The following is a 13,572-nucleotide window of genomic DNA, read 5'->3' as shown; positions in this document are numbered from 1 at the left end:
GAGAAGCCATTCTCCTGTCCAACTTGTGCAAAAAGTTTTTCCACTAAAGGTTACCTGAATATTCACATAAGAACTCATACGGGAGAGAAGCCTTATAATTGTAGATTGTGTGATAAATCTTTCAGTGTTGGTAGTTATTTAGCTGTTCACCTGAGAACGCACACAGGGGAGAAGCCATTCTCCTGTCCAACTTGTGCAAAAAGTTTTTCCACTAAAGATAAACTGAGTCAGCACATAAGAACTCATACGGGCGAGAAGCCTCATCATTGTAAAGTGTGTGATAAATCTTTCAGCTGTGGTAGTAGTCTGGCTCGTCACATGAGAATGCACACAGGTGAGAAGCCTTTTTCCTGTCCACCATGTACAAAAGGTTTTTTCACTAAAGATAGCTTGAGTAGGCACATAAGAAATCATATGCGCAACAAGCTATACACTTGTGAAATGTGTGATAAATCTTTCAGCGCTGGTAGTCATTTAGCTCGTCATATGAGAACACACACAGGCGAGAAGCCTTTTTCCTGTCCAACTTGTGCAAAAGAGTTTTCCTTGAAAGGTAACCTGATTATACACTTAAGAACTCATACGGGTGAGAAGCCTTATCATTGTGAAGTGTGTGATAAATCTTTTACTTCCTCTAGTAGTAGGATTCAACATATGAATACTCACAGGTGAGAAGCTGTATGCTTCTAAAGCGTGTGCTAAGTCTTTCAGAAACAGTTGTCATCTGGCTGATCACATGCTAACCCACAGGTGAGAAGCCTTTCCTGTGTCTGATGTGCAGAAAATGTTTCTTCAAGCAAAGCAATCCAAGTGTTCACATGAGAATCCATGTTGATAAGAGGCCTCACTCTTCAGATACATATTGAAATCAATGACTGTTGTAAATTAGCTAAACACAACATACAGGTCAGTTTAATCATTAAATCACAGGTTATAACTTCTGCTTATTCATAGATTGATGGAGACATCTATGAAAGACTTGATGATCCCCCTTGGTGTGTTATTTAATCATTAGAATGACTGTTAGATTATTAGAGCCGGGTTTTAGAGATTTGTCATTTGGATAAATGATTGAGCTCATGTGACACTCAAATATACAATTGTATACTCATCCTTCATAAAAGTTAAACTTCTTTACTCTCAAGGCTGACTGGTTTTAAGCGCTGTTTATAGTTCAACCCACACTGACAAAAACTATTTCCATTAAGAAAAGCCCAGATCATGATGCTGCCAACACCATGTTTCACTGTGGATGTAATGTGTGTTTTACTGATGTCTGAGGTTGATTTGTTGCAAACATGCCTTTAAGAGTTCAGTTTCATCTCAGGGATGTGAACGCCACCCACATTTGCTAAATTCCTGCATGAACTCAAAAAGTGCAACATGATTACTGTTTGTTTACCTCTTGTAACCCTGAAGATTTTTATATTGAACTGTACAGAATGTATTTGTAATTTTATGAATGTTAAAGGTAGAAAAGTTTAATTTTCTGTGGTCATAGCTTACATAAAAACTCAGCTTTTGTGGCTTGTATGAGGTCTTGATGTTGTCTCACTGCTTTTTTAGGAGGTGATTTGACAGGGCGGCTCTTCGATGTGGACTTGGCTCAGGCAATCAGCAGCCAACAGTTCATAGTTCAAAATGTCACCCATTCTAGATAGCTAGCACAACACAACTGAGTACGATTAGTGTTCTTATCCAGATCACTACTGTCATCCTTTACTTAAAACCTACTTCAAGCAATTTCCTAACCAGATATTCTTGTCGACAATTTCCTTCATCTTATCCTAGAGGTTCTGCAATGTAATCATTACATGGAAGTTAGCTTACATATGAATGTATAGTCAGCAGTATTTCTCAGTTTATTAAAAGCAATTCTCAAACATGTGTCTTAACTTTCAATGCCTGGCAGTTGAACGTTATCTGTAACAGAATATTATCCTGCTGATTCTATGGATGTTTCTACTTATTACTATGTAGCTAAGCTCAAAATAATTTTATTCAATATGGGGTTAGTTTGAATAAGGACCTAGATTTAGAGATCTGAGGGGCTGCATAGTGGAGCAGTGGGTAGCATTGTTGCCATGCAGCAAGAACGTCCTGGGTTCAAGTGTTTCTGCATGGAGTGTGTATGTCCGGGTTCCTCCCACAGTCCAAAAACATGACTGTTACGTTAATTGGCCTCTCTGAATTGTCCTTTGGTGTGAATATGAGCGTGAATGGTTGTTTGTCCTGTTTTTCTCTGTGTTGCCCTGCGACAGACTGGCGACCTGTCCAAGGTGTACCCCGCCTCTCACCCAGTGAACGCTGGAGATAGACACCAGTGACCCCTAACAGGGATAAACCTGTTGGAAAATGGATGGATGGATAGATTTAGGGATCTTTGTATGTAACCTATTGTTAACCCTTTGTTGAACTTGTTATAAATATGTTAAAGCTGTTTTCAGTGGCGGCTGGTGAAAAAAAATCTTGGTGGGGCTGGCCAATAGATTTCCCTGCCTAACCCAGTACATGCTTTTAAATTAACATTGGAAAATTACTACGATTCCACAATAAGCATTTAATTAATAAAAAAAAACATCGTTCAGAAAGGATTATTTTGGTGTTTTTGTCTTATTAATCATTTTCACAGACTCATGCCAGAGGGTTTGCATACATTGTACATGTACGTATATTATTACGAAACAAACATTTACGTCTTGACTTAAATATATATCCTAATTTTTTATTTATATAATGATTTAAGTAGAACAATGACTAATGCAAAATTAAGTTGTATTTACCGGAGATGAAGTGTAGACTGCAAATTCTGTCGTGGTATGATGGCTCCCACAGTCCATTGGGATTGTCTGCCTGCATCCTTTTCAGTAAAATTATCCATTTCTTTCTTCGTCCTTCGATAAAGAAATGAAATGTACATCCGACGATTTGGAATGCCTCTGTGTGCAACCGGGAGCACAACAAGTCACAGCACATCCTCCCCAACCCGGAGGAGACACTCTACCCTTTTCCGGTTTAAGACCATTTCATCCCGGCCGCTTCACACTCGGCTGCGAACCGCTCCAGTGAGAGCTGTAGATCACGCCCTGATGAAGCCAATAGGACCAAAACGGATCCCCTCAACACCTTGGCTGCGCCCAGAAATTCTGTCTATAAAAGTTATCAACAGAATCAGTGACAAAGGGCAACCTTGGCGGAGTCCAACTCTCACAGGAAATGGGTCCGACTTTCTGCCAATCCAGAGGAACTGCCCCCGATGTCCACACAATGCTGCAGAGCCACGTTAACCACTCAGTCATTTGTAATAAAAGTTCTTTTTTTAATGTCATTTCCTCATTTTTTATCATATTCTATTTAAAATCGCAGACTTCACTATTTTTCATGTAAATCCTTGGTGGCCGCAGCGACCTTGTCCTCCCCTGGGATTGCGCAATCCCATGTTAACTGCGCTGGCTTCCATTCTGTGAATGCATCTCCTGTCTCTAGATCATAAATTCAATTGTTCAAACAGTTATGAACTGATTTTCCACAATTTACTGTATGTGGATTACAAATTGTGTTTTGGTCATCAAACTGTGTGCAGGTAACATGTTTTCGTGCTGCTGGGCGATCATAAAAGGCAAAGAACGGGTTGTAGGTGAGGCCGGCAGTTCCTTGGCCTCTAGGCAGGGGGCGCTCAAGAGTCATAGCCATAGACATAATATAAGAGTATATAATGTCTATGGTCACAGCAAGTCATGGATGTTTTATTAGCGAGTTTTGCTAAACCAGCAAAGCACTGAAAAGACTCTAAACATCCAGCCGGAACAGGACTGATGAAGGAAGGCTTTCCTCCCTGGCAGTGAGCTCCACTGAGACTGAGAGACTTTTAAATCTGAAGAAGATAAAGAGAACTTTTACTGGAAAATGACCGATAGTTTTGTTCAGAAAGAGCGCCGCATGGACTTAATTTACAAGTAGAGGTAAGACAGCGATAATTACTAATTTTTTGTTTTTGTAATTAAATGTGCGTAATGTGTGTTATATTTTTAGAATGTGTTACAACTGCAGAAATCCATCATAACTCATAAACTGTTACCAATCAAATGACAAATAATTTAGTATTATTTTTTTCATAAAAGAATCAATATTTTTTCCATGTCTCTTGGTGAATTTATTTGGCTCAATCAGTCTCCTTCAGCACTTTGCAACGAGTCTACTCTGTAGAGTGTATCTGTAAATCTGACTCTGATGACGTCATGGCCTCACCAGCTATGAACCCTACCGCACGTCACTGGAATGCAGCAACATAATACAGGAAACTATCATTCAATATTTTAGAGAGAATGAAACAATAGAACATATTTTGTTGGAGATATGGTTCAAAATCAAAAAATGGAAAGAATATACTTTGATTTAACAGAAATACTTAGGAACATCTCAAGAGATAAGTGTTTTGTAATAATTTTTCATTATCTTAGATCAATTAATGTAATTGAGAGGATTTGAATCTCATTTTGGTTTAGTTGATTTTGTTTTGTTGATTTGGTTGTAACTTGTTTTGTTCAGTATAAATTAGTAGCCATTCAGGTCCACACTCTATACCAGTTGGTAGTGGTAATGCACTATTTCGTTGCGTGCCAACCGCCAACAAATTCCACGAAGAAGAAGAAGGAGAAGAAAGCGCTGTTCAACTTTACATGCGGCCTAAACAAACCGTAAACGTGTCTTGTGAGGCCTTAAGCTGCCAACCAGAGAACTGGGTAAGAGACAAAGCTAAAGCCTCCTAGACTCTGACAGCATGTGCAGCTCGTCTTAACCGCTATTTGTCACCGTTTTAGAAGAAGCGACAGCCTGCGAGGGAGCAGTTAGCATCAGAGCTAACTGAGAAGCTAACGGCCAGAGAAGTTTCCTGTTAGAGGAAAAGGGAAAAAGTGACTTCTCATTGAGAACACTGGACACTTATTGGACTCTGGGCTGTTTGGAGGCTTTTCTCCGAGGAACTAAAGCGAGTCTGACGGTAAGAAGATGAACTTAACAACAATTTAACCAGACCTCTCAGCTTTTAATGAAAGTTAAGAAATTATGTTAATTTTCGCCGGTGGGGGAGACACGTTAACGTTATTGTTCAGTTAGTGGGTTAAAACTGAAAAAAAAAACACAACTGCCCAAATGTACAAATAATATTGAATAAAGTACTTTTAAGTTATTGACAGTATTAATAAACCTTTTTTTTAAGAATGGAGAACTGCTTTTTCATTTTGTTTTATTAAAGAGTACCACTCATGCAGAGTGCCTCAAGGTAACGTTGACTGACTCAAGCTAACATTAAATTTTAGTGACCACACTTCCTGGCTTCATTAAGATCTAACTTAACAAATGAAGGTTAACGTTAGCCATTCTTTTATTTTTAGTTTCTCTGTCATGTCACAGGACGTGCTGCTTATAGAAAAGCAGGAATGTTAGTCTGTGGAAGGTAAGAAATTGGTGTGAATGTTCTTTTCATTGTTCATATGCTGATTTTGAATTAAGAAAGCTTTCTGGATGGGAAGCGAAACGTCTTCAAACTTGAGAAAAAAGTCCAGTTTTTTTGTTTGTTTTTTACTTTTTTGGAATCCTTTCATTGATATTGTACTCATTAACCTACTTTTCTGTTACAAAATACATTTGCGTTTCAATTTGAAATCCAACTATGTACAGTCCTCTAATTTATTCTTACCCTTCCATTCACTCAAATATCTAAAAACTGAAAAAAGTAGTTACAGTAATAATAATAATAATAATAATAATAATAATAATAATAATAATAATAATAAAAAAAATAGAAGAAAAAACTCTATATTAAAATGTCATAAAACAAGACATTGCTTTTTAACTGTGGTTGTAAAGAGTAGTCACGAAAATAAAGCAAACTGTCCCAAACAATTTAAGCAATTTGCTGATGAGCAGTAGAGAAAACACCTGACAGCAGCTGCTGCCTCTTCCTGAAACTCACCTGTAGTCAGAGCAAAGAGGAGAGCCGCTCTGTTCCCTCATTGCAAATGTATCCCTCCCTGATTTACAAAGCTGAATACAATATAATATTTTTAAATCTAGTTTTTTTTCTTCTTCTCTGAAACAGTTGCACTAAAACAATTCCCTGAATTTTATTCACACGCAGCTTCTATCCCGTGTTCACCTCGTTCACTCTGTGCCTCAAACTGTCCTTTCATGTGCTGTGGATTCAGGCAGTGTATAACGTTGATCAATTATTAAATAAGGTTAATTTCTAGGCTCATACAAGCTTATATATTAGGAAATAAATATGCTAAATAAAAATTAGATTTTATTAATAAACTACCATTAACAACATAAAAGTAGTGAAAATAGGTACCGCTAAGTTCCGGTATCGATTCCCAGGTATCAGTACTGTATCGGTTTAAATGTGAAAGGTACCCATCCCTACTGTCCCGTAACTTTGCTTGATTATTCTATCAAAGAGCTCTAAATTGGTGCTTTTAAATTAAATGATACAAACTTTTCTTCTGGGGGAGCATGCCCTCGGCCCCCTGGAGGGGTTTAATCCTTCTCACCTTTTTCGCCCCGACCCGTTTTCATGCCTGCAGCCAGCAGACAGAGAGCAGCAGCCCCAGATCAGCCTCCCTGTATCGGCTAGAACAGGAGGCAGACGCAGCTGAAGCCGCGGAGCGCCAATGTCCACCGTCCAACCTAGAACTAACTTCACCGCGGCTGCTGTGAACTTCCCTCTCTGCCTTCCCTCGTATTGAAACCTGCCTGCTGCAGTCAGAGTAAAGAGAAGATCAGCCATGCTTTGGTTCCACGATGCAAATGAATCATGATGAGCAAAGCTAACGGTGATCCCGCCTGGATTACAGAGAGGGAAATAAATCTGATATATAACTGGACCCATCCTGTCCTCCACTGCCTCTGCAGATTCAATGTAAAGTATTTTCGTGTATATATTAATTTAATCATTGCACTAAAAAAATACCTTTGCCTGTGCCAATTCTCAGTTATCCAGGTCATCACAACAGCAAAAGAAAACCAGACTTTTGCTCAGTATTTCTGAAAACCTTTCAACTAGGGATGCAAGCAAATAATCAATTTAGGGTTAATAGTTGATTAATGGTTAATTAGATTGAAGCTTGTTCCATCTAATTAACTGATAATGTCCGCTTAGACCCCTGATACTCGGAGTGGCTCATCAGGCTTCATCTGACAGCTCATAGTCCTAAATAACCCAATAAAGCCCTATTCACACAGGATTAGTTCTACCAAGGGACCACGTGTGATTAGTAATAATTACGGAGATTATCTGTTTTTAATCCTGTGAAAAAGTGACATGTCCGTTATTTGTAAAGTTTGCTTTCGGTGAAAAATGGAGGCAGCAAAACCCAATGGGGAAAAAAGCCCCAAACAAGCCCCATAAGCAATCAATGGGGGAAAAAAGCTTAATAAGCAATCCATCACACTAATACAGAGCCCATTTCTATACTGTAGAAATGTTCAGGCTCCCTGCTGCTTGGAGAGCCAAAGCGTGCAAAGAAGTTGTTTAAGGTGTCAGGGAGAGTCGGTCATTATCAGCCTCTGGTTGATGTGCTTGTAGTCCCTGATGTTCCTGATGCCTCTCCACATGTTTTATGGATTGTTGCTGCTAAAGTGGTCCTCCATGTACTGCTTGTACCTTTGCTTGGCCTTCTGGACCTTTTTAAGTTCACTTCTAGCCCTGCTGTAGGCCACTCTGTCTCCAGATCTGAGCGCTGCATCCTTCAGCAGGGACCGAGCTGTCCACCCATGGTTCTGGTTAGGAAACCCTCTGATTGTCTTTCTGGTTAGGAAACCCTCTGATTGTCTTTCTGGTCAGGAAACCCTCTGATTGTCTTTCTGGTCAGGAAACCCTCTGATTGTCTTTCTGGTCAGGAAACCCTCTGATTGTCTTTCTGGTCAGGAAACCCTCTGATTGTCTTTCTGGTCAGGAAACCCTCTGATTGTCTTTCTGGTCAGGAAACCCTCTGATTGTCTTTCTGGTCAGGAAACCCTCTGATTGTCTTTCTGGTCAGGAAACCCTCTGATTGTCCTTCTGTGGAGGACAGCATCAGTGCAGACGTGGATATAGGAAAGCACAGATGATGTGTAGCTTTCTAAGTCAGCGGCATCTTTATACACATCCCAGTCAGTGATTTCTAATCAGTCCTGTAGAGCTGAGCCTCTTCTGTCCAAACCTGGAAGGTTTTTATCGGCGGTCTGGTTCTGCAGGTCTTGTAGGCAGGAATCAGGTCCACAGAGATGTGACCTGATAAACCAAAGTGAGGAGCTACAGCAGCTTTGTTTGCTGCTGGGATGTTACAGTAAACTTGATCTAATGTATTATTGTCTCTGGTCTGGAACGTAATAAAGAACTTAATGAATTTATAGAACCTGTGAAGTGCAGCCTTTTAATGAACATAGACAATTTTTTATTTTTATTTTTTTTACTTTTTCTTTCGTTTTGCCTCTTAAACTTGTGTATTAACGTTGTTGTTATTTTTAATAATTGTGGTCGCTTAAAGTCGTAATAAAACTCCTTTCCTACCATCTAAAAAATGACGTCTGATCTCCAGCTGGCCTCCTGCCACCGCTGCGTTAGTGCGCGATGCCTTGGAGAATAATGCATGAACATGAAAACAATCAATACACATACAGCGCCTTACTTTACAGGAAATAATGTCCATATGAAGCGCTGGTATGACTTTTTGCTACTCCTCCTCACCGTATGGCAAACACGTTTCATTTAAAAGTTGCAACATGGGTTTTATAAGTGCAACTTTTCTAATTAAAGCTCATTCTTAACGCGAGCTGGTCTGTGTGCTGGTCGTTAGCTGTACTTGTGCTCAGCGAAAAAAGAGTAAAAGTCTGGTTGCCTCCAATTTAAGCCTGTTTGCTGTTGTGACAGAGTGGTGTAGCTACAGCAGCTCTGATCTCTCACAGTTTCAGGATAGGATTTTTCCAGTGAACATTGTTTTTCTAAACTTCTTTTGTGAGTTTAAACATATCCCAAGTTGTATTTTGGGGAATACATATATTCACAGAAAGGAGTTTATTATAGCCTTTAAACAAATCAACAAAATGGTGAGAATAACATTAAAGCAAAGAGAGCTCTGGTATCAGAAAAGTATCGGAAGTAAAGAAAATGTGGATCGGTGGAGCCACAGTTCACCAGTCAGAGCTGGTTTAAAGTTTTGTTGAACTTTGCAGAAGTTTACACCTGGCTAGGCCACAGGCTGCCTCACCACCCCCCCCCCCCCCCCCCCCGTCTGCTCCCAGCCCTGGTCTCCTCTGAGTCTGCCCTACCTCCTCCTTTCACTATTATATCGGCTGACGTAGCACAAACACCTCAAACCCAAACATTTACAGTGTCACACAGAAAATATGCAAGTGTTGACCTTGATTAACCAGAGGGGAGAGAAACCATTTTCTGTCTGAGTGCAGCTGGTTACATGTTTTTGAAGAAGATGGGTCAGAGGTGATTTTAGGACCCCAAGCTTTAATGTTTCCATTCACATGTAGGAGGGCATGTCTACCTAGACCCACATCCTCCTGGAAGATATTTAGAGATGAAGTGTAGTGAACCATTTGACAGGAGAGTTAGTGTGGAACCTACACTTTGTAACCTTAACCTAGTTGTGTGGAGTCATTTTTATCAGAGCTTCAATTAAGGATGTCGATGGGGAGGCAGTGACATTATCTGGGTTTGAACGATAGTTACACTTTACTTTGTAAATCTAATTAATTTCTTCTATTTTTCATTCCTCAGACATTTCAAATCCTCTTGTTCTCTTGGAAGGTTCTTGCTGATCAATCTGCCAGTGGCCAAGAGAGGAACTTCATTATTAACCTGAAGGAACCAAACACCAAAGACATGAAAGAGGAAGAACCAGAACCTCAAGGAATTAAAGAAGAACAGCTTGGACTGTGTATCTTTCCAGATGAAAAGCAACTTGTTAAGCAGGAGACAGAAACCTTTGTAGGGTTTTCTGCTTGTGACAAACTATTTCAAGTTGAACCTGAACTGCAACAGATGAACGTGACAAAGGAGGAACCAGAACCTGTAGAGATTAAAGAGGAACATGGGGATCTCTGGAGTAATGAGGATGAGGAGCAGCTTGTAGTGAAGCAGGAGGCTGGCACCTTTAAGGTGACTCCTCTGGATTTAAAACATGACACAAATGAACCAGAAGAGAAAATGAACCAACTTGTCAATGCAGACTCCTCTGAAGGTGAGAAGCAGCATCAGCAGGATAATAATCACGAAGAGTCAGGATCAAACACAGATGTAGAGCTAAAGCGTAAAAAGAGACTAGAGAAAACCAAAGATCACAGTGATGGTTCAAAACTAAAAAGACATAAGACCAATAAACCTTGTGAAGCATGTGGTAAATGTTTCACCAAGTGTAGCTGTTTGACTAATCAAATTAGGAAAAATAGAGGAGAGAAATCTTTACTGTGTGTGCTTTGTGGAAAAGGTTTCCCCAGACAAAGTCGTTTAAATATCCACATGAGAGCCCACACAGGGGAGAAGCCTTTCTCCTGTCCAACTTGTGCAAAAGGGTTTTCCACTAAAGGTAGCCTGAGTGTTCACATAAGAATTCATACAGGTGAGAAGCCGTACGCTTGTGAAATGTGTGATAAATCTTTCAGCTTGGGTAGTCATTTAGCTCGTCACATGAAAACACACACAGGTGAGAAGCCTTTTTCCTGTCAAACATGTGCAAAACGTTTTACCACTAAAGGTAACCTAATTATTCACATAAGAACGCATACAGGTGAGAAGCCTTTTCCCTGTCCAACATGTGCAAAACGTTTTATCAATGAAGGTAACCTGATTATTCACATAAGAACTCATACAGGAGAGAAGCCATACGCTTGTGAAATGTGTGATAAATCTTTCAGCTTGGGTAGTTATTTAGCTCGTCACATGAAAACACATACAGGGGAGAAGCCTTTTTCTTGTCCAACGTGTGCAAAACGTTTTTCCAAAGAAGGTAACCTGATTATTCACATAAGAACTCATACGGGCGAGAAACCTTATCATTGTAAAGTGTGTGATAAATCTTTCAGCTGTGGTAGTAGTCTGGCTCGTCACATGAGAATGCACACTAGTGAGAAGCCTTTTTCCTGTCCAACTTGTACAAAAGGTTTTTTCACTAAATATAGGTTGAGTAGACACATAAGAAATCATATGGGCAACAAGCCATACTCTTGTGAAATGTGTGATAAATCTTTCAGCGCTGGTAGTCATTTAGCTCGTCACCTGAGAACGCACACAGGTGAGAAGCCTTTTTCCTGTCCAACTTGTGCAAAAGAGTTTTCCTTCAAATGTAGCCTGATAATACACTTAAGAACTCATACGGGTGAGAAGCCTTATCATTGTAAAGTGTGTGATAAATCTTTTACTTCCTCTAGTAGTAGGATTCAACATATGAAAACTCACAGATGAGAAGCTGTATGCTTCTAAAGCGTGTGCTAAGTCTTCCAGAAACAGTTGTCATCTGGCTGATCACATGCTAACCTACAGGTGAGAAGCCTTTCCTGTGTCTGATGTGTAGAAAATGTTTCTTCAAGCAAAGCAATCCAAGTGTTCACATGAGAATTCATGGTGATAAGATGCCTCACTCTTCAGATACATATTAAATCAATGACTGTTGTAAATTAGCTAAACGACGTACAGGTCAGTTTAATCATTCACAAGTTCCAACTTCTGCTTATTCATGGATTGATGGAGATATCTACTGAACAACTATAAAGAATTTGATGATCTTCATTGGTGTTATTTAATCATTAGAGTGACTGTTAGATTATTAGAGTCGGGTTTTAAGAGATTACATTTTTGTCTTTCCATTGTTAATTTGGATAAATGATTGGGCTCATGTGACACTAAAATATAAAACTGCATACTCATAATTTTATAGCACAAAATTAATTTGAATTTCATAGCAGCATTTAGTTTCTATGCTCCACTTATCTGGAACAAACTTCCAGAAAACTGTAAAAGTGCTGAATTTCTGAGTTTAAATCAAGAGTAAAAACACATTTGTTTAGGAATGCCTTCAACTGTTCTAAATAAACTGTTTTTTGAAATATAATTAGTTTTTTTTATTCCAACTGTTTCTTAATGTTTTTTAGTTTCTATTTTCCCATGTTCTATTTTGTTTCTACATTTTATTCCTGGTTGCTTTTATTCTGTTTTATTTTCTTATATTTTAATCATGTAAACCACTTTGAATTGTCTCTGTACTGAAATGTGCTATACAAATAAATTTGCCTTGCCTTCATAAATGTTAAACTTCTTTACTATAAAAGCTGACTGGTTTTTAGCACTGTTTATAGTTCAACCCACCCTGACAAAAACTATTTCCATAAAGAAAATGTGGATGTATAGTGAGTTTTACTGATGTCTGAGGTTGATTTGTTACAAACATGCCTTTTAGAGTTTAGTTTAAACTTGGGGACGTGAACAGCACCCATATTTGCTTAATTCCTGCATGAACTCAACTTACTGTTTTTTACCTATTGTAAGCCTGAACATTTTTATGTTGAATTGTACAGAATGTGTTTGTAATTTGTAATTTTTTAATGTTTAAGGTAGAAAAGTTGAGAGTTTTCAGTGGTAATAGCTTACATAAAAACTCAGCTTTTGGGGCTTGTATGAGGTTTTGATGTTGTCTCACTGCTTGTAGGAGGTGATTTCACAGGGTGGCTCTTTTCGATGTGGTCTTGGCTCAGGCAATCAGCAGCCAACTGTTCATAGTTCAATAAGTCACCCCTTCAAGATAACTAGCCATACACAACAAAGTGCCATTAGTGTTCTTATCCAGATCAATACGGTCATCCTTAACTTAAAACCTCCTTCAAGCAATTTCCCAACCAGATATAGTCTACAATTACTTTAATCTTAGCGTGCATGGTTGTCAGGTTCAAACACCTAAAACATTAATTAAAACACAAAACGAACAGACAGCCAATTTATTCTTGCAAGGAGAACGACAGAAACACACCCAGGCACTTATCTTCCATCGCTCAGAAGTGCATCCCTGCCGCCCCTTTTAATTTTTCCCAGGGAAGCGAACTGCAATGTGACCTTCAACTTCATAAAATAGCAGTTCGGTCACAGAGAACAATTGAGATTTCAGTTCTCAAAGAAAGGAGTAACCACAAATGGCTAGGAGCAATTCCTCACAGTTGCAGATAGTGCTGCACAAATAACTTTTATCATGACACTTTTTCTCTTCACAAAGTCTTACTCTGTAACAGGAGAGAAAGGTTAATCATCTGAAAAACACTTTAATATCTGAATAAACTCCAACCTTAAAACCTTTTTTAATAGCAATGAGTAAATACGTGATAAATGCAATGAATGTCATAAATAAAACGTAGAGAAAAATATCAATCCAATTTTATTTATATAGCGCCAATTCATGAAACATGTCATCTCAAGGCACTTTACAAAGTCAAATTCAATCATATTATAGAGATTGGTAAAAAATGTCCTATATAAGGGAACCGGTTGATTGCATCAAAGTCCCGACAAGCAGCATTCACTCCTGGAGAAGCGTA

General features: G+C 38.9%; 2 protein-coding genes across 4 annotated transcripts in view; both read left to right on the top strand.

The window, feature by feature from the left end:
* The window catches only part of LOC110368304 (gastrula zinc finger protein XlCGF57.1), a 16,195-nt gene extending 14,312 nt beyond the window's left edge, over nt 1-1,883 (top strand). For all 3 annotated transcript variants that reach the window (XM_036131918.1, XM_036131917.1, XM_036131919.1), the window contains exon 3: nt 1-1,883. This exon is cut by the window's left edge and continues 1,077 nt beyond it. In XM_036131918.1, coding sequence (XP_035987811.1) covers nt 1-672 — 672 coding nt within the window. In that variant the 3' untranslated portion in view covers nt 673-1,883.
* Nucleotides 1,884-5,262: 3,379 nt separating this feature from the next.
* On the top strand, nt 5,263-12,019 carry LOC118560614 (gastrula zinc finger protein XlCGF57.1-like). The gene is made up of 2 exons (XM_036131926.1): nt 5,263-5,281; nt 9,773-12,019. The coding sequence occupies exon 2, from the start codon at nt 9,878-9,880 to the stop codon at nt 11,453-11,455; it is 1,578 nt and encodes a 525-aa protein (XP_035987819.1). The 5' UTR covers nt 5,263-5,281; nt 9,773-9,877; the 3' UTR covers nt 11,456-12,019.
* The last annotated feature ends 1,553 nt before the right edge of the window (nt 12,020-13,572 follow it).

This window comes from Fundulus heteroclitus, unplaced genomic scaffold (assembly GCF_011125445.2).
Source record: "Fundulus heteroclitus isolate FHET01 unplaced genomic scaffold, MU-UCD_Fhet_4.1 scaffold_46, whole genome shotgun sequence".
In the NCBI taxonomy this organism is placed as follows: Eukaryota; Metazoa; Chordata; class Actinopteri; order Cyprinodontiformes; family Fundulidae; genus Fundulus; species Fundulus heteroclitus.
Note: the sequence above shows the minus strand (reverse complement) of the source record. Positions and strands in the feature narration are given on the sequence as shown.

Bases quoted from the DNA above. Each gene is read 5' to 3' on its own strand.
- LOC118560614 (XM_036131926.1), top strand. From the start codon at position 9,878: ATGAAAGAGGAAGAACCAGAACCTCAAGGAATTAAAGAAGAACAGCTT.